This window comes from Pongo abelii, chromosome 4 (assembly GCF_028885655.2).
Source record: "Pongo abelii isolate AG06213 chromosome 4, NHGRI_mPonAbe1-v2.0_pri, whole genome shotgun sequence".
Classification (NCBI taxonomy): Eukaryota; Metazoa; Chordata; class Mammalia; order Primates; family Hominidae; genus Pongo; species Pongo abelii.
In genome coordinates, this window is record NC_071989.2 from 15,910,473 (window position 1) to 15,930,265 (window position 19,793).

Sequence of the window (19,793 nt, forward strand, 5' to 3'; positions counted from 1 at the left end):
ACAGTAAAACACAGCCAGCAGGACGTTGCTTCGCTCCGAAAGGTTCGCGCGTGGCGCGCAGACCCTGTGCCCAGGCTGGGGCCTGGAGCCGGTGCCCCGAAAAGGCGCGCTGCCCCTTTAAAAGGCCGCGCATCTCCGGGCCGGCCTTCCTCCCCGGGGCTCCAGCTGTGATTGACGCTGGGCGGCGAGAGGAGGCGCCTGGCGCTAACAAAAGTCCGGCCCGCGGGCGAGCTGCGTCGGGTCGCCAGTCTTCGCTCGCTCCGGGCACCCGCAACAAGTGGCCGCCGCGCCCTCCCCGGGGAAGCAGCTGGCGCGCAGGGGCAGCCGAAGGAGGCGGCCGAGCCGCGGAGCCCAGGGGCCCGCCCGGCTCAGCGCCCACCGGAGGGGATTGGGGCGGGCGGATGGGGACCCGGCGGCGGCGGCGCGGAGAGCATCTGGGCGGCCCCGGGGCGCGGGCTGTGCGCGGCGCTGCGCCCGCCGGCCCCCTGCGCGGATTCTAAGTGCTGCGGCTGTGCCCGGCCCCGCCTGGAGCCACCGGGGGTGCCAGGAGGGGACGCAGCACCCCCTCCCACTGGAGTGCGGGGACCTCCTCAGGCCGGAGGTCGGCCCCGGAGCGTGGTGGGGGATGTGCAGCTAACGGTCCCGTCGGGCAGGCTTTCCTCTGGCCGAGCGCGCAGGAGGTGCGCCGCAGCTATGGAGTGTCCCGGGAGACGGCGGGCATGACGGCTACAGGATGGGCGCGAACAATGGCAAACAGTACGGCAGTGAGGGTGAGTGGGCCGCCCGTCCTCAGACTCCCGGATCGCGTCCCTCCTCCCCTTTCCCTCGCCCTCCCGGCTGGGAAGGGAGGTTCTCGCCCGCGGCCGTGACGCACCCCATTTGGCACCCTGTCTGGGTTACCACCTTCGCCTTTGGCAGTGAGTGACCAATGAGTAGGTCAGGCGCCCCGAGGATGCTTTTCCACCGTGGGGGTCTCTTTAAGCAACTTCCCAGTTTGTCTTTGGGAAGGCTCAAGTTGCATCTCTGCTGTGTTTCTGAGCACATGTGCCTCAACCTTCCTTCCCTGGGCATCTGGGGTTTAGGAGATGATGGTTTGGCAGATGGCGGAAGACGTTTTTGAAAAATAACTCAGTGAAAACTTTCCCGGGCCTTTGTGCTCCAGCCCCCTGGACTCTACTGTAGCAGAAAAAACTTCTGGAAGGAGAAGTTAAGTTTCCATTCTTTGCTCGCTGCCCCTGCTCTGACAGCTTCATGAAACTAAGCACCTATCAGTCCTGCGAGGCGTGGAATGGCTGGGGGCTTTGTCTGGGCTTTCTCGGGGCTGGAGACGGGCAAAGGACCATCTGTTACGTGGGGCTGGAAATTGCACAGAAATATTGCCTGTCAAGTGGGAACTTGGAAGTTGGGGAAACTTTAAACTCCACCTACTCCTAAAAGGATGATGGATGTCTGGGTTGGCTTCTCCCTCCTCTCTCCTACCTCCTCCCACTCTGCATAAAACCGTAGCGTTGTATCCCAATTAACAACTAGCCCCTGATACGCATAAGGCAAAGGCATTTTTCTGCAGTTCAAAAGTTAAGAAGGTTTGTGTCTAGTGGTCTTGGCTGAAGAGGAGTGGAAGAGACTGGGTCAGTTTTACAGCCCGCCCCCAGAGGACAGTTGGTTACAAAGGAGGGGCCAGCGCTTGCAGACTGGTAGGAATGCAGGCTAGCTATTCAGCCTGTGGCCTGGAGGAAACTCTTATCATCCTGTCCGAAACTTTGAGCTGTGGCCACAGATGTGGGTGTCTCTGCTCGTTTCTCAGCAGTTTTGTGAAATTACGGCAGAAACCGGCCCTACAAAAACCATATCCACAAGAACCTTTTGTTTAAGTCATTCTTTTTCCAGATCATCGTGTTTTGACTTCCATATGTGCGTGTGTATGTGTGTGTGTGTGTGTGTGTGTGTGTGTATCTATGTATATTTCCTTGTCTTAGACAGTGATTTGAGTTTTGTTTTTTTTTTTTGACAATTTTGTTTTTAAAGTTAAAGGCTGCCTTTTTAGATAGCAAATGTGAAAGTATGCCAAAAAAGATTATTGGAGAATCTGGGCCACTCCCCAAAACGTCTTAGAGTTAATATTATAAAAATGTGCGGAAAAGTAAGTGATTAAGCCTTCTTACTCTGAGTTATTAAAAAGCTTTCAGGATATAATTGTAGCATGTGCTTGTCAATTCTGGGTGTATGCTAGTTGAACACTGTCGGGGGAAAAAGACAGCCCAAGAGGTACATAGAATCACTGCTATGAGTTCTTTCTTGAACAGTCCCCTGCCCCCACCCCACCCGCCTCCCGCCCCAGCCCTTCTAATCCTCTGCAACTTGTTCTTCTATCCCAGCATTCTCGTATTGTGCAGTGTGTGGTATATGACGACTTCCTGTCTGAACAGCAGAATTTTCAACCCTTGGGAGGGAAAAGGAGAGACAGGGAACTAATGTTCTCCAGCTGTTATCCTTAAATGCTACCTCTGCGTTTTCACTTCAGCCGAAGTGAAATTTCACTGGGATCAGATTTAGATGCACTGTGGACTTTTTATAGGAAAAACCTCTTGTGCTCAGCTGATTCAAGAGGACCAATAGGAAGCTTTACAAGGTAACTGTGAGTTTTGGCTAGAGGTACACACTGTGTTTAGTTTTCATCAACTTTCTTCAAATGCATCGAGATTCCTCTGTTACAGGTGAGGAAAACAGAAATAGAAGTAACATGACCTTCTTTTTTCTTCTCTAACCCCCAGCTATACTGTGGCTCCTCCCAAATAGGGATGTAATATATGTAATGGGTTATGGTCAACTTTGTTATTCCATGGTAGATTGCAAATAACCTGCTGGGCTCATGTGTGGCAGTGCCATCTTTCTTATCTAAAATGTTACATTTCAAAGAAAGTAAAAGCAACCCCTAGACATAGTATCTTTATTATCAAAGCTGACTGAAAATTAAGACAGTTTTATAGAGTTAGTGGATTTTCTGTATGGTATATCTCAAACATAAGGAGGAAATCATCCATGAGTGCATAACAATAAAATACAGTGAGAGATTTATTAAAGTAAAATAAATATGGCTTGAGAAGTACTCTGTACTTCTATATTTGAGTCCTTGTGGATGAACTGCAACCTAACTTAATACATAGGCAAGATTGAAAACCTAACTTAGGCTTATGTACCTGTAACAATAGCTGAGGTCGGGCGCGGTGGCCCACACCTATAATCCCACCAATTTGGGAGGCTGAGGCGGGCAGATTACTTGAGATCAGGAGTTCAAGACCAGGCTGGCCAACATGGTGAAACCCTGTCTCTACTAAAAATACAAAAAGTATCTGAGCGTGGTGGCACATACCTGTAATCCCACCTACCCAGAAAGCTGAGGCAGGAGAATCGCTTGAACCCAGGAGGCAGAGGTTGCAGTGAGCTGAGATCACGTAACTGCACTCTAGCCTGGGCAACAGGACAAGACTCCGTGTCAAAAAACAAAAGAAAAGAAAAGAAAACAAAACAAAACAAAAGCTGAGTCTTGGCCAATCCCAGCAGCCATATTCAACCAGTCATACACTGCTGAGTGTTCAAACTGTGTTTAAATAAGGCAAACGCCAGCCTGTAACCAATCCAGCTGTTTCTGTACCTTACTTCTGATTTTTGTATGCCATTTTGCTTTTTTTGTCTATAAATCTTCTTCCACCATGTGGATGTGCTGGAGTCTCTCTGAATCCACTGTGATTCTGGGGGCTGCCTGATTGCGAATTGTTCATTGCTTAATTAAATTCCTTTAAATTTAATTCGGCTGAAGTTTTTCTTTTAATAGATAGCTCGACTATAAAATATTAGTGTTTACGTATGTTTCAAAAATCTGCAACTTAAGTATATTTTACTTATTAATGACAGTTGACATCACTGTGCAAATGTTTGTTGAATATTACAAATATTGTTGAATTATTAGAACTTTTAACACGTCAATATTCTGTTTGTAATCTCATTTTCTTCTGCTCTTGGAAAATACCTTTTCATTAAAAACAGTTATTCACGAGGCTTACCTTAGCAGATGTAATGGGGCAGAGGCTTCCAACTCTGTATTCCAAGGACTAGCGCTATCCGCATCACCTGGGAGCTTGTCAAAAATGCAAAACTACTCCATCATTTATCACATGCATGTTAAAGTTGAGAGAACTTATTGTGTAGAGTACAGAGCATTGACTTGGGAGTCTAAAAATTTAATTTCAGAATCAACTCCGGGGTGTTTGTTCTCTAAAGTGAAGAGAGAAATTTCTTATTAACACATTAGTTGTTATTATCTATTCCTTGAATGTGTAGTCATTCATTCATTTTGCTTTTATAATGCCGTAAGGGACCACTTCATAGAGATTAACTTTGGAAAGACATTAACTAACAGGGAAGTTAAGACTATTATTACCAAGAAATCAGTAAATATTCCGCCCACTTTTGTCATCCTTTTTGATCTCTCGTCTCTGTCTTCCTCACGAACTCTCGCCTCCTCTTCTAACTCAACCAGTCCTGAAATCCTTGCTTTTCTCCATAGATCAAAGGTACGTGTAAATTGATAATGAGTGTTTCCAAAGTGTTTTGTTTTCCTAAGTCCTTAGTGAATATTCAGGTTATTGGTCTAATTTGCAGCCCCATCTCCTATTGCTATTAGAGAGACTTGGATTTTACTCCGGGGATAAAGCTAATATCTACGTGATTAGTATGGTCTGGTAAATTCTTTTATGAAGGGATTTTTGTGTGTGTGTATATCTCTTCTTTCATAAAGTGTAAGTCCATGTGTAGAAATCTGGAGAATAAGTTGGGGTGCTTCAAAGTCATTAGAACCATTAGCTTTGACTCCACTTAAGCCAAATAAATCTCAGTTCAAGTGGGAAAAGAGAAGCTGCTCTCCCTGCCTTTTAAGGTTTCTGAGCCTCACCATCACTTACTCAGTGGTTTCAGTGTTTTGTTTATTCTGCTTCAGCAGGTCAGAGGCAGTACCATTTGCACTGTTAACAGCTTCTTTGCAAAGCCGAGGACATTGTTGAATTGGGGCTGATGAGAGACCATAGGGAAGGGGCGAGATCCTTGGTAACTCTGCTGCTCTACCAAGGAATGGTGAATTCTTTTCACCATCTCAGATTGGTGCTGTCAGATATGAGGAGAGCCAGTTGCCTGAGAGCATGAATCTTCACAAATCCATCGCCACCTCAGGAAACATATCTTGAAATTATAGTAACAATGGCAGCTAAAATTTATTGAAAGCTTTCTATGTCTGGGCATAATTCTAAGGACTTGCCATGCAGCGACCCACTTCATCCTCGCAAGGATCTTATGGGGTAGTTACTTGTAGATTCCACATTTACTAATGAGGAAACATAGGACGAGAGAGGATGATCATTTTCCCAAGGTCATTCAGTGAATGTAGGCTGAATGGGGACCCAGGGCCAGCTCTATCTAAGCCCAGAGTCATTTATTCATTCATTCAACTTAAATATATGTTAACTTTTTACTTCCCGCTATGGGCTGGGGACTCATAGATTCTTAGGATAAGTCAGTAAACAGATGAAGGTCCTGTCCTTGTCGTTCGTAAATGCTTGTGTGTATGTGAGCTTATGTGTTGGGAGGAAGGGGAACTAGAACGGTGAACACCCACACACAGTAATTCAGTAAACCATGTGGTACACTGTAAGGGGCTAAGGTCCCTGAATAAAGAAAATTGTCAGATTAAGATGATTGGGAATATGGGTGTAGGGTATTACATTTTAATTAGAGCAGGCACCATGAGCCTTACTGAAAAGTTGGCATTTAGACCAAGACCTGAAGGACATGATGGGCTGAGCTTTGAGGATCCACGTAGCATGCTGGCTGCTACTTTTAGTCACTGTGATAAACCGAGGGACATTCAAGTGTCCCCCACATCCGCTGGGGGTGAATTCTGAAAACCCCAGTGGATGCCTAAAACTTGGAGAGTGCTGAACCTGATTGCAGTCAGTCGGAACGTTTCTGTCCATTTCTTCAACCCTCAAATTTAATTCCATCTTAATTAAGCACTTATCATGCATGGTGGCTCTAACTTTTACAGTTTGAGGTAAGACAGCAAAGCTAGCAGGAATTTCTTTTTCCTTCTTCGCAGTTTTACGGATAGAATATTCATTCTTAGACTGTAGATCTTAGCAGCCTCAGCATACGATTTTTTTTTTTTTCCTGAAGAACTTTCAACTTTTCACTTAAAGGAAGCCCTTTATGACTTCTTGGCATATTTTAATTGCCAGCATCATTCCTCTTGCACTTTGGGGCCATTATGAAGTAGAATAAGGGTGACTTAGACACAAGCACTGCAATCCCTCCACAGTCGATTCGATGACCGAGATGGCTATTCCGTGACTCTGGGGCAGGAAGTGTCTACAGTGTGGAGACGCTGGACCTCCCAAGATGGTGTGAGATTTTATCACGCTACTTGGAAAGAACTCAAAATTTAAAACTTAGGAATTGTCTATTTCTGGAAATGTTTATTTACTACTTTTGAAATACAACCATGGGTTGCTGAAACTGAACAGTAAAACTATGGATAAGGGGGACTTCTGCACAGTTTATGCTTGTCGTAGACAGTTGAAGCTGCCGTAACAAAGTACCATGACCAGGTGACTTATTAACAACAGAAATTTGTTTCTTACAGTTCTAGAAGCTGGAATTCTGAGATTGGGGTTCCAGCATGGACAGGTTCTGGTGAGGGCCCTCTTCTGAGTTGCAGATTGCTGTCTTCTCATTGTATTCTTGCATGACTGTGAGGGAAAGCGAGCAAGCTCACTCTCTGGCCTCTTCTTTTAAGGGCACTAATCTCATTCATCAGGGTTCTACCCTTGTAACCTAATTACCTCCTACAGGCCCCACCTCCAAATGCTATCACATTGGGATTAGAGAGTCAGCATATGAATTTTGGGAGGGCAAAATCATTCACTCCTTTGCAAAGTGTGAGGGCATAAATTTATCATTTTGCACAAAGTATAACATTATCTGTCTTCTATAGTCAGCTATTCATACAATGCAACAGGGTCAGTCTGGCCACTGCGCATACTAGATTCTTTGCTAATATGTTTCATCCACTTATAACAGATAAATTGTGACTTCATTCAAGGGAAGGGAGGAGAAGGCCCAGGGCCTGCTCTTCAAACGTAATATCCTATTATTGCTTTGACTACTGAATGCTGCCTGACTTATTGGATATGTGCATATTGGCCTAAGATATCTGAAAAAATCACCCTAGTTCTGAGTAGACATAGGTGTTCATCTTTTGCCTCTAGTGACTAATTTCATTCTGATGCAAGTCAGAAGTAAGTGATACTGTTCCACTATTCGTTTCAAATAAAAGCATTAGTGCAGCTAACAATACCATCTTTGGTCTAACAATGAGAAGATATTTTTCGAGATTTGGGGAATCTTTTTGCACATTTAAAACAAAACAGAAAATAGGGGTAGCTTTTCTTTTCATTTGGAAATCAACTCACATAAACTGTCTTAACTCTCTTTGCCTTTTGAAATAGAATGAATTCTGGATTGATTTTGAGTATTAAGATTCACTTTTGTCCTAAGGCCATATCCACTGGTGTCTCTGAAAGCTGCATAGATAACTTTGCCTGGCTGTTTGGTAGAACTTTCTAGGTATTATGCATTTTAAGATGGCCTTAGGGATGTAATAAAATATGTGACAGCATCTGGAATAAAATCTAGAGTGAATAAATTTCTTGAATGGATGAAGGGAATAAATAAAGTTTAGATACTTATATACAGATGCTCCTTGACTTATGACAGGCTTATATCCCAATAAAAAATGTCTTAAGTCAGGTAGGGCACGGTGGCTCACTCCTATAATCCCAGCACTTTGGGAGGTCGAGGCAGGGGTCACCTGAGGTCAGGAGTTCAAGACCAGCATGGCCAACATGGTGAAACCCCGTCTCTACTAAAAATACAAAAATTAGCTGGGTGTGGTGATGGGTGCCTGTAATCCAAGCTACTCAGGAGGCTGAGGCAGGAGAATCACTTGAACCTGGGAGGTGGAGGTTGCAGTGAGCCGAGATCACACCATTGCCCTCCAACCTGGGCAACAAGAGCAAGACTCTGTCTCAAAAAACGTATATATCTTAAGTCAAAAATGCATTTAATATACCTAACCCACCCAACAGCATAGCTTAGCCTAGCCTACTTTAAATATTCTCAGAAGACTTACGTTAGTCTTTGCTTGGGTGAAACATCTAACATCAAGCCTGTTTTGTAATGAAGTACTGAATATCTTCTGTAATTTATTGAATGCTGTACTGAAAATGAAAAACAGAGTGGTTCTGTGGGTACTCACAGTACAGGTTCTACTCAATGCATGGGCTTTTGCGCTATGGTCAAGTTCAAAAGAGAGTAAGTTGGGACATTATCTGTACCTTAGAAAATGACATTTGAAGAGCTGTCATGAAGAAAATTAGACTTCAGAGTGCTGAACAAAGAATATATGTAAGTTACAAGAAGTTATATTTGGCTCAGTCTAAGGAAGATCTGTCTAATGATTAGAGCTGCCCAAATAGTAGCTGGGCTACCTAAGGAAAGAGTGAGCCCTCTCAAATGGGAAGGTGGGAATCACAGTGGAGGAGGTTGTGCTAGAGATTTCTGCATTGAGTAAGGGGATCAACTACCTGACCCTGAACCACGTTCCCTAGGAAACATTCTATCACATGTGATTATGTTTGATGAAGGGTTATTAGTTCTAAGTCATGCTGCTACTTTTTCTCGTCAGTACTTCTTTCTCTGTCATATTAGTTACTGATTAGAAAGTACTTCCCTCACTTTTTCTGGGCTAATTATGTATGTGAGTGTATTATACATACGTGTTTATATCTATCTAAATATATTCAGATATTAATTTTGAAAATCTACTAATTTTCTTTATTTCCTTGCCTTTGGTGGGAGATAACCTGCACCAAAAATTGGATTTGATAAATGACTTCCTATTTTCAGTGCAGTAATGGATACCAACTAAACTTACAGTGTTATCGTTGCTTTTATTACTTCCCTAAAACACATAGATCTACTGAACTTGAAGCAAGACCCTTAATTGTGTTTATGGTGAATGACTTGAATAAATTTTTTCACTTCGAGATAAGACTTTTAATTGATGTTATTGGTCAGTGATATTTGATCAGAAGCTACAGACTAGAACCATACAAAAAGGGCATCTTCCTCAGGGAGCTCTGAGGCACTTTTGTATAGCACAGGGTCTACTGGGAGGGGCAGAGTGGCAGTTCTTTCTCCTGGTAATAAAATCAGTGTTGGCGGAACTTCCTCAGAATGTAGCTTCTTTTTTTTTCTTTTTTTTTTATTCCTGCTATAGCTACAGAAATTCAGATCTCCTCTTTCATCTCTTACTGCATTAATCTCTAGATACAATAAGATGTACTCTAAGGAAGTTCAGAGTCTAATTGAGAAGCTAGGCATTGAGGCCAGTGATTTCCAAACAAGATAATCTTCCTGATTCACAGAAAGACTCTGCTTCCCCAGTGTGCTAAATGTGGACATGAGTGAGAAGTGGGAAGTGCGCCTAAGAATTGAGTTACCCTCTAAATAATGACAACCCTGGACAACGTCTTTAATTCCTGAAATGTCTAAAAGATGTGCCTATTTTCTAAAAACAAAACCCCAAAACCAAAAAAAAAAAAAAAAAGTGAGTAGCTGGGAGGAAGTAGAGCGTAGGCTCTTGGGAGAAGCTAAATATTTTGTTTAGAGATTCTCCCTGGTTATCCTCAAAACCATCATATTCCATTTCTCATATGGCTTGGTTCATGGAAGGTGATTCCTGTGGGTTCCGTGTAAGTGAGGACCATGGTATGCTTCAGCAAAGGGGCAGAAAAACCTGGCCTGCCTGGGTGCTTCCCCAGCCTGTGTACCGCAGAGAATAATAGTGGAAGCTGGTGGGCAGCTACTTCTAAAACGTGCTAGTTAATACCCCAGAGAGGGACAGCTTTAAAACTTTTGACATGAATAATCACTGACCATCTCTGAATTTTCCTGGGTAATAGAAAACAAGCACATGGTCAGCATTTTCCCCGTTCCGTAGTTGAAGAAGTGTAGACTGTTTCTGGAACTGCAAATCTCTATTAGGTTGTGAATTACATGTACTCATTCTATCAGTTCCTCTTTAAATGCTTAAACCAGTAACAAAATGAAAAACAGTTGTTAGCACTGCGTGAACTCATAATTGTAACTGTAGAAGCCTTGAGCAATGTGTAGAAATGTTATTAAAACATTTTTTGTTTGCCTCCCTTTCTGTGGTAAATTCCTTTGCTGCAGTTTCCGTGCAGATGTAGCAGTGGAAAGGGAGTCAAAATTTCTAGAGAAAAATTTCAGGAATTTCTCTGATATTTGTGGATTGGCCCTTTTGCTGCAAGTAAGCCACTTTTTGGCAAGGTAGAGAAGTCAGGAAAAGTCTACTTATGTGTGAAGTTGAAGCTTTTGGTTCTATTGAGTACTGGGATCAAGTAGTGGAAGCATCTTGGTTAAGTCCAAGACCAAGGGCAGGTCTTACACATTCCAGCTGTCAGTGGTAACTCAGACCCCAGAAAGAAGAAGAAGGTATGCAGCTGAGGGAGGGGAGGAGGAAAGAACATAAAAATAAGGAGAGGAGAGAAGAGGACAAATTCAGGGAGATTGGGAATTAGAGCATCAATTGCCCTTTAATGTAAAAAGAACAAAATCAATGTTCTACTTAACTCTCTTTTCTTAAAAAGAAAACTTAGGGGACAAAAATGATTATTAATAGATATTTGGTAAGCTTGGCTATTGCCAAGTTTATTCCATTTTCAATCATTTTAATAATCATAGCTAGCAGTTATTGAGCACTTACTAGGTGCCACTTGCTTCCAGAGCACCTTAAGTCATTCATGTAATGCTAAAGACGGCCAGTGAGGCTGGCACTGATGATCGATCCCACTTTACAGTTACCCACACAGAAGCTTAGATGCCGACTCCCTACCCAGGGTACAGAGCTGGTGTGTGACTGAGTCACACCGGATTTCCCCATGTTTGCTCTGGAGACCATGCCCTTCCTCACCCTGCCCGTCACCCTCTTTTTGGTTGCAGCCCGAATCTTTCCCAATCTTTGTTTTGTTTCTGTGTTTAAAAGAGTTGCAGCGACTGAGAAGTGGCCCCCTCCAAATGACAGTTTTATGGGCTAGGTTATCAAAAATGAAAGGCATCTTCTGAGGGAAACTTTTAACTCATTTTGCTCCCTTTCCATAAGAAAAATTAACTGCTCATTAGGAAACAATCTGCTGACAAATTGGCAGGTTATCCAGTGTGTGTAATAACTTTAGCATATAAAATGATGAGCATATTCTTTAGAGTTCACAGAGTGAAAGTAGAGCTGAGAGGCTGTCCTCCAGGTTCTCCAGGACATTAGTAACTTTTAATTGATCTTTGCGCTGGAACAGCCCTTTACCTGGGGTAGCCTTTGTGCCTACACACAAGCAAAAGCTCATGGAGGGCTGAGAAGAGTGTACACATTTAACTTCTAAATAGCTGAGAATTTATACTTTATATTTTCCTCTGGTTTCAAAGCTACAAATTTAAAACAGCAGATGCTGTGGGGAATTATCTCAACATATATTAGAGAATTTGCCCTTCTTTCTCACCAGTCCCTGGCCCAAGCTTCTCCATGATTATGTCAGTGAAATTGCTTTGTAAATTTTAAGGCATTTCAGGAATTAATCTCATTTATCATCACAGGAATGGTGGTAGGGGCATCTATCATTATCGTCAGTTTATAGGTGAGGAAACTGAGGTCTTGGCAGATGAAAATAGGGACCTGCAAAGAACAATGGGGATCCTTTCATCACTTTTGCACCTCTATTAGGAATAGAGAAGTCTGGGTCCTTATTGGTCGTCTCAGAACACGGGCCACAACCCAGAAGTGTAGCTTTGAAGTGGTAAATTATTATGAGAATGCAGAATGAATTACTATAAGACAAAAGACCATGACAAACTGACATTATTCATTAGAGTACACTTCCTGGTTAAAACAACTCAGCAGGGGCTCCCTCCTCTGCAAAACTCTGTTTGGGACACTAAGAGAAAGTTATTTTACTGTTGGGAAGATCAGAGAATCAGCTCTAAAGCTGGGGACCCTCAGCATCACCGGAGTCTTTATTCTCTTCAGTCTTCTCCTATCCTTTGTTGTTGAATAACTGCATTTCACAGAGGTCTTTGGAAGGGTTTAGGTCCTGGGGTAAGCCCTTTAGGATGAGTTGATATCAGAACTCATTGCTTTTCTATCTTTGTTGAATAGATATCCACCTTATTTATTTGGTCTTTAATTGCTTTACTTTCCATTCACTATCCTCTAGTTTAATCTCTATTTCTTTTACTGTTTTCTATTCCTTTGTGTTTATTCATTGCTCATCCTTCCATATATGCACACTCGTGTGATTATAACCCTCCTCACACTGTAGGTCTTCAATATAGTTTTGTTAAACGAATAAATAAAGATGGATCTATAGCCATGATCTTTACTGAGTCTAGGAAAAAACCCTATGAATAGCCGTGTCATATTTGCTGGGAATCTTTCTTAAAGTTGGACATTTTACCCTCGTAAAAAGAAGTTTCTCTGGACATATGTCTTTTTCTGAGGATATTCTAGTTTGGAACTTTATTTTTATCAACATAATTACATCCTCTTATAGATGAAAATAGTTTTGCTTGTATATTTAAGGAAAAATGAAATATGTGTTTTTAAGCATTGCTGAAGACAGTTGCTGAAGACTTCAGCCTCACCCATTTACAGTATTGTTGACCTGTTTTCAATGACTAGTATTGAGTAGAATCTACTATGTATTTTTTATTGAAAATTATGCTCTTTTGTAGTATTTGTTTTATCTGACTTGGAAATTGTGTTTATATGGAAACTTCAGTCAATCATTAATCTAGAAAACATTTGTTCTTTAAATTAATAAAATATTTCTTTGGCTTAATGTTCTTTCTCTGTGTTAAAGAGTCTTAGGCTTATGAATCCTTTTAAATTCATATTGATCAAATGTGGCTTTGTAGCTCTAGTTTTATCCTTTTGTTTTACAAAATACAGAAAAATATTGTGTGTGTCTGGTGTGATTGGAATGATGTCTAGTATATCTGCCTCTAGCTGCAGCTGCCCACATTGCTAAAATCAGAAGCAAAATAACCAATATAAGAAAAAAAAGGAACAATATTGACCTGTAATATGTATGGACATGCACAAATACATGAGAATAGATTTAAATAACCCTTTCCTAGAAATTGAGCTAACTCTATTGTTTCTATTTTTTTTTCTATCTGTGATAAGAAATACAGTATCTTTCTACAAGGAATTTAAGAAGTACAATTAAAATGAAAGCGTTATTTCTTTCTTTAATAACATGATATCCATTAGAGGAACAGCTTCAGATAAAGGATCACCATAATAATCAAGCTAGAGAAGAAGAAAATAGCCCAAGATGTGAGCCTTCAGAGTTGGAACTTGAGGTGAAGGCAACTGCCTTGTGAACAAAGGACTTGGAATGGTTGCATTGAAGGAATCATTCTGTGATATGGTATCTGCCTGCAGCTGTATGTTTTGGTTTGTTTCTTGCATGTGTGTTCAGATCAGATGGATGGATGTGATGTCTCATTGGTGGAGGGGATTTTACTCTGCATGACACAAGCCTGGGTGAGCTTCATTTTGAAGTGCCAGATGTCAATGCAGATTCATAGGCAACATTATATTTATTTTTTTAGTTTTTATTTTTAAAGATCAACAGCTGCTCTGCTGGTCAAAAAGATTTATGTAGCCTCATTTGGATGATGTATATTGTGCATACTGCTCTGAAATAAATTTCAAGAAATGACATTTCTGTTCTGAATAACATATTTTTCACATTTTATTTTGCATCCACTTTGCTTATTTAATTATATTTTAATACTTTTCTCTCGGTTTTTTTTTCTCTCTCGAAAGACCTCTCCTGTTGATTACCCTGCAAGCCTGTTTGGAGAGGCAGTATTTCCTTGGGGAGTCTTTCTGCACTCCTAAAGCCATAACAACATGAACTGAGCAATAAAAAACCAATTCCCTCCCCTTGGTTGTGCTTCAAATAGTCATTTCTTTGATACTGGCTAATAAAAACAGGAAAAGGATCATTTTTAAATGCTTTGGTTGGGGTTGCCTTACTTCCAATAAGGAAAATTGCCTCACAAGGGGGAGCATGGGTAATAAAGATACAACTAACTGAATGATTGTATTCAGTCTAATGTTGAAATTCCCAAGTTGCTGCCTGCAAATCTAATTTAATCTTGGGATAGCTGTGCGTTCACTGTAGTGTGTAGATTTAAATTATGCTGTCGCTGAAGATCATCTCTTTGCATTCAACAAAGATGAACTTACAAATGCTACTGGAGATTTTTGATGCCCCTCCCCCATTAGGAATACCTGTAAGCTTTTTGGTAGGTAATAAAATGGGACATTGACCAAGAATGAAATACTGAGTAGAATTGCGGATGTTATAGTGGTGAAGATGACCTCAGAGCACCTTCCAGACAAAGAAGTTGAGGCACAAAGAAAGAAAACAGCTTTGCTAAGGTCATACAGATAGCAAGGCTTTGGGATACTAAAATTGATTTTCCTAGTCTAGCTGTGTTTCATTGTAATCCATTTCTCTCTTCCCCATCATACTTCTCCCATTTTTTCCTTACTTTCAGAAGATTTGAGATGAATAGAGTGGCTGCCCTACTTGTCTGTACAGATGGCCCCTTCAGGACTGACATGTCCCTGCCCCCGGCTGCACTGTGTTAGCCACTGAAGGTTCACAGCCCAGTGCCTCTCCAGAAATTACTCTCATCCAAGACAGGGAGGTTGAGGGAGCGGGGAGCCACATGCAGTGACTAGTTTAGGCAGGGGTACAATTTGGGACAATTCTGAAAGGTCATTTTGAGTCCAGAGCGCCCCATGGAGTTTGCAGAGTCCCATATTGCAACTACATCATAGACCACCTTCTCTCTGTCCAGTTTGTCTTCTCTCCTTGCCTTTCATAAGGTGATCCCAAGGGTATTTTCCAATAAACCACCTGCACTCAGACCATCTCAAAGGCTGTTTACCAAGGAACCCAACATAAGACAGCAAAGAAATTGGAACAGGATGCTGTTTTGGCAGTGGCCACGGATGGACAGGATGCCACTGTTAGGCAAGTCATCTTCTTCCTGGGAATCTCAACCATTCTTAAAGGGGAGCCTTCAGCTGACAGTTAAGAGACATGCACTGGTTTTCTGTTTGGGGACCTAGCCTAATTCTCTCATTTTATAGATGAGGAAATCAAATTCTGTGCACTGAAGTGACTTGAGCAATAGCACACAGCTAGTTGGCAAAAGAAAAAAAAACAAGCTTACGATTCCTGGCTGCTGCCATTGGTGCTGTTTTTGAAGAGCCATCATGGAATTTGTTCTGAGTTATTTTGCTGCTATAACTCAGAATTGACTGCAGATGGGTCTAGAGACCATTTGCCTGATCTGTTTGCTCAGCTCTGGTGTGGAAAACAGATATCTTAATCATTCCTCCATGGTCCTGTTTTACTGATTGCTGTGCTTTGAAGAGTGATCTCTGAAGCTCACAATAGTTGGTGAGTATTCAGTAGAATACGGAAGAAAAAATAGTGAAGAAGCAGCAGATGGTTATACTTGTTATTGTCTGAAATCAGCATTTCGTGTTACTGGTTATTAAGAGTATTGGGGAATATGCGATGCTTATTAAATGAGGGACCAATGGCAAGTACAGATTCATTAGGTAGAGGAAACATGCAGGAGTGAGTTGAATCATAAGCAAGATGAAAAATGACTAAAAATTAATAGGTACTCTCATGATTGTACTAGTTTATTAGTCATTTTATTACACTCAAATAACATTCCACTGAGATTACCAAATTTCTATAAGCTCAGAATCACTATGATACTGAGAAATTTGGAATTAATTGAAAAACAGATGATTAGCTTATTATTATCACTACTACAGGGATCCAGGTTTTATATAGTTTCCCTGGCATAATTAACCAGCTACTACTTTAGAAAACATTCTTAGACTCCCACTGTCTGTAAATTAACTCAAAATTGTCTGTAAATTAACTCAAAATTTATTTTATTTGATACACAGAGTTCTGTGTGCCAGATTCTCTTTCTTTCAGTCTGCTTTTCTATATTTACTCTATACTCTGGCCAAACCAGGAAACTCAGTGTTCCCTAAACATACCTTTTATTTTCCTAAATTTGTGTCTTGTATCATGCTGTATTTTTTCTTGGAATATTCTTCCCATATGATTACCCATCATGGTATACTTGATTCAAACCCAATTCAATGTTAACTCTTTAAAATGAAATTTTCTTTGGTTTCCCTTAGATATGTCTGTCTAAAATACTAAACTTCGTACTTTGAGAAAATATATCAGGTGCTCCTAACTGCATTCACTATGTCTTCCCTCTGAACTACCATGGCAGTTTATTTGTATGGGAGTTTTATGTCTTACTTTGCATATAGTTACTTGCATGTCTTTGATTCAATATATTTGTAGGTATCCATGTACCAGAGTCTATTCTAGATTGATATGGTTTGGCTATGTCCCCACCCAAATCTCATCTTGAATTGTAGTTCCCATAATTCTCCCACATGTTGTGCGAGGGACCTCGTGGGAGGTAATTGAATCGTGTGGGTGGTTACCTTCATGCTGCTGTTCTCATGATAGGGAGTGAGTTCTCACGAGATCTTACGGTTTTATAAGGAGCTCTTCCTTTTGGTCGGCATTTCTCCTTGCTGCTGCCACATGAGGAAGGACGCGTTTGCTTCCCCTTCTGCCGTGATTGTGAGTTTCCTGAGGCCTCCCCAGCTATGCTGAACTGTGAGTCAGTTAAACCTCTTTCCTTTATAAATTACCCAGTGTTGAGTATGTCTTTATTAGCAGCGTGAGAACGGACTAATACATAGATATTGGGTTTTTTATTTTTTATTTTATTTTTATTTTTTATTTTTATTTTTTGAGGCAGAGTCTCGCTCTGTCGCCTAGGCTGGAGTACGGTGGCGTGATCTCTGCTCACTGCAAGCTCTGCCTCCCGGGTTCACGCCATTCTTCTGCCTCAGCCTCCCGAATAGCTGGGACCACAGTCGCCCGCCACCACGCTCGGCTAACGTTCTGTATTTTTAGTAGAGACGGGGTTTCACCGTGTTAGCCAGGATGGTCTCGATCATATTGGGGGTTTTATGAAATAAGGAGTTGTTTTTGACTTAAGGGGCCCACAGTCTGGTGGGTAGAAACTAATAAAGTACTGGAGGAACCACAGATAGTAAACTAAAGCATTCAGTGAGAGACACCAGCCTGGCCGTGGTGGGCTTTGGCTGTGGGTGTTTACAAAGGCTTTCTATCTGAGTGTACCTAGAACTGAATCTGGGAAGAGTAAGAGCTTGCCAGGTGTGGCTGGGAAGGCAGTGGGGGAATAACACGAGGTCAGACAAGGAGGTGGGAACCAGTCGTAGGCTCTGTGGGGAGGAAAGGGTGATGTGAGCTGAGCGTCACACCTGGAGAGGCAGACAGGTTCAAGTGATGATGAAAGCAAAATGAAGGCAGGTGGATGGCAAGAGAGTCCGTGGCAAATGTTTAGCAAGGGGAGCCTTGAATAGATTTAGAAAGGTCACTGAAGAAGCATGTGGATTATAGGAGTTATGGGGGACCCTTCTCCACTCCTTATGTTTACTTCCACATGAAGGACCATCATTAATTTAACTCACGGTCGGGAGTACTTACCTGATTTGTGAATTTGGGAGAAAAAAAAAATTGACATCTCAGCTTCATCCTGTTTTCCTCTTGGGAGGGAGCTGCCCTCAGGAAGCACCCTTATCTTGGGGGAGCTCTTCTGCCCATGGGTAGACTAGCATTGGCGTCTTGCTACTGACACAGGTTCAGTTTTTGTGTGTGTGTGTGTGTGTGTTTTTGTTGTTGTTGTTGTTGTTATTTTTGAGACAGGGTCTCGCTCTGTCACCCAGGCTGGAATGCAGTGGCGTAATCTCGGCTCACTGCAACCTTTGCCTCCTGAGTTCAAGTGATTCTCCTGCCTCAGCCTCCTGGGTAGCTGGGATTACAGGCCCGCACCACCATGCCTGGCTAATTTTTGTATTTTTAGTAGAGACGGGGTTTCACCATGTTGGCCAGGCTAGTCTCGAACTCTTGACCTCAAGTGATCCACCAGTTACAGACATGGGCCACCGTGCCCGGCCACAGGTTCAGTTTTAGCTACTTTGCTGTAGACCTAAAACCACAACCTTCATATTAGACTCACCAGAAGTGAAGGTACCATTTTCCTTTCTACCTGCCACTTATTTTTATTATTTCCTCAGTTTGTTTTGGACCTGGCAGGGGAAGAGAGATGCTATTCGTGAGCCCCCTCGATACCCTAGCAGTGATGTGCAATGGGAGGTAGGAAAGGCAGCTTACGGAGAGCAGGAGAACGTTTGAATTGTGGCTGGGATATAATGCCTGAAGAGGAGGGTGAGGCTTTCATGGGAGAAATGAAGGTAGAAGCTACAGGACTTGGTGACTAATTGGCTGAAGGGATTGAGAAGATGGAAGATTCTAGAGGTCTCCATCCTCCTGTAGAGGACTTTGGCTTGGGCAATTGGGTGCCACATTGGCTCCTGAACCTTAACTTTCTGTTTGACCTGAGTTTCCCTGAATTTGGTTGTTGAGGCCGGGAGAGTGAATCAGGCCCTTAGTCTCTCCTTGAGACATCCCACCCAGGATCCAAGAGGATTTTTCAGGGACCGATACACTTGGGCATTTGTTCATCTAAATTGTTCATTCCTTTCTTAATTCCTTTGGCTTGCACATATTTGTTAATCTCCTTCTATGTGTCAGCGCTTGTTTGGCCCGCCCACGAGAAACAATGACGAATGAAACGTTTACTTGTCGCTAGCAACTTGCAGTCCGGTGAGGAAGCCAGAAGAGCATACAGTGGGAGTTGCTGTTTAAGCAACTTCAGAGCCAGCCAGCATGAGTTAGAGTCTGGGCCCTGTGGTGGAGCGTGGTGGCTCATGCCTGTAATCCTGGCACTTTGGGAGGCTGAGGCGGGCAGATCACCTGAGGTCAGGAGTTCAAGACCTGCTTGGCCAACATGGTGAAACCCTGTCTCTACTAAAAATGCAAAAATTAGCTGGGCGTGGTGGCGTGTGCCTGTAATCCCAGCTACTTGAGAGGCTGAGGCCGGAGAATCGCTGGAACCCGGGAGGCGGAGGCTGCAGTGAGCCGAGATCGTGCCACTGCACTCCAGCCTGGGCGACAGAGCAAGACTCCATCTCAAAAAAAAAAAAAAAAAAAAAGAATCTGGGCCCTGCTACTTCCAAGACTGGCTGTCTCACCAAAGTCTCCTTTGTAAAGTAGTGAAGTTGGTATCAACCTCAAATTCTTACTTTGCACTATTTTTAAATTCTCCTGATGTGGTCCAGGAAACTAGTGAGTTGGCTTATGAATATATTCTGCCAGAGACTTAGAAAACTGAAAAAAAAAAAAAATTCTTGTTGAAATTAATTTTTGAGACAGGAACTTCCTGTCTATAGCTCAAAGAAGTTGTCACAGGAGAGCAAAGTTATGCTCTATTTCTTCCTCCTTTGGAGAATCCCTTCAGATCACCATTTGACGGAAGGAAGTTAGAATGTGACTTATTTTTTGTGAAGTTTTCCTTTGTGGGTACTAATTGCATGAAAGATCTGAGAA

General features: G+C 42.3%; 1 protein-coding gene across 2 annotated transcripts in view; it reads left to right on the top strand.

Moving 5' to 3' along the window:
- Nucleotides 1-236: 236 nt before the first annotated feature.
- Nucleotides 237-19,793, top strand: part of FBXL7 (F-box and leucine rich repeat protein 7) — a 435,731-nt gene continuing 416,174 nt past the window's right edge. The window contains exon 1 of one of the 2 annotated variants that reach the window (XM_002815443.4): nt 237-770. In XM_002815443.4, the coding sequence (XP_002815489.1) occupies nt 734-770 (37 nt within the window). In that variant the 5' untranslated portion in view covers nt 237-733. The remainder of the gene's footprint in view (nt 771-19,793) is intronic. The other variant, XM_063724067.1, reaches the window with a different exon arrangement.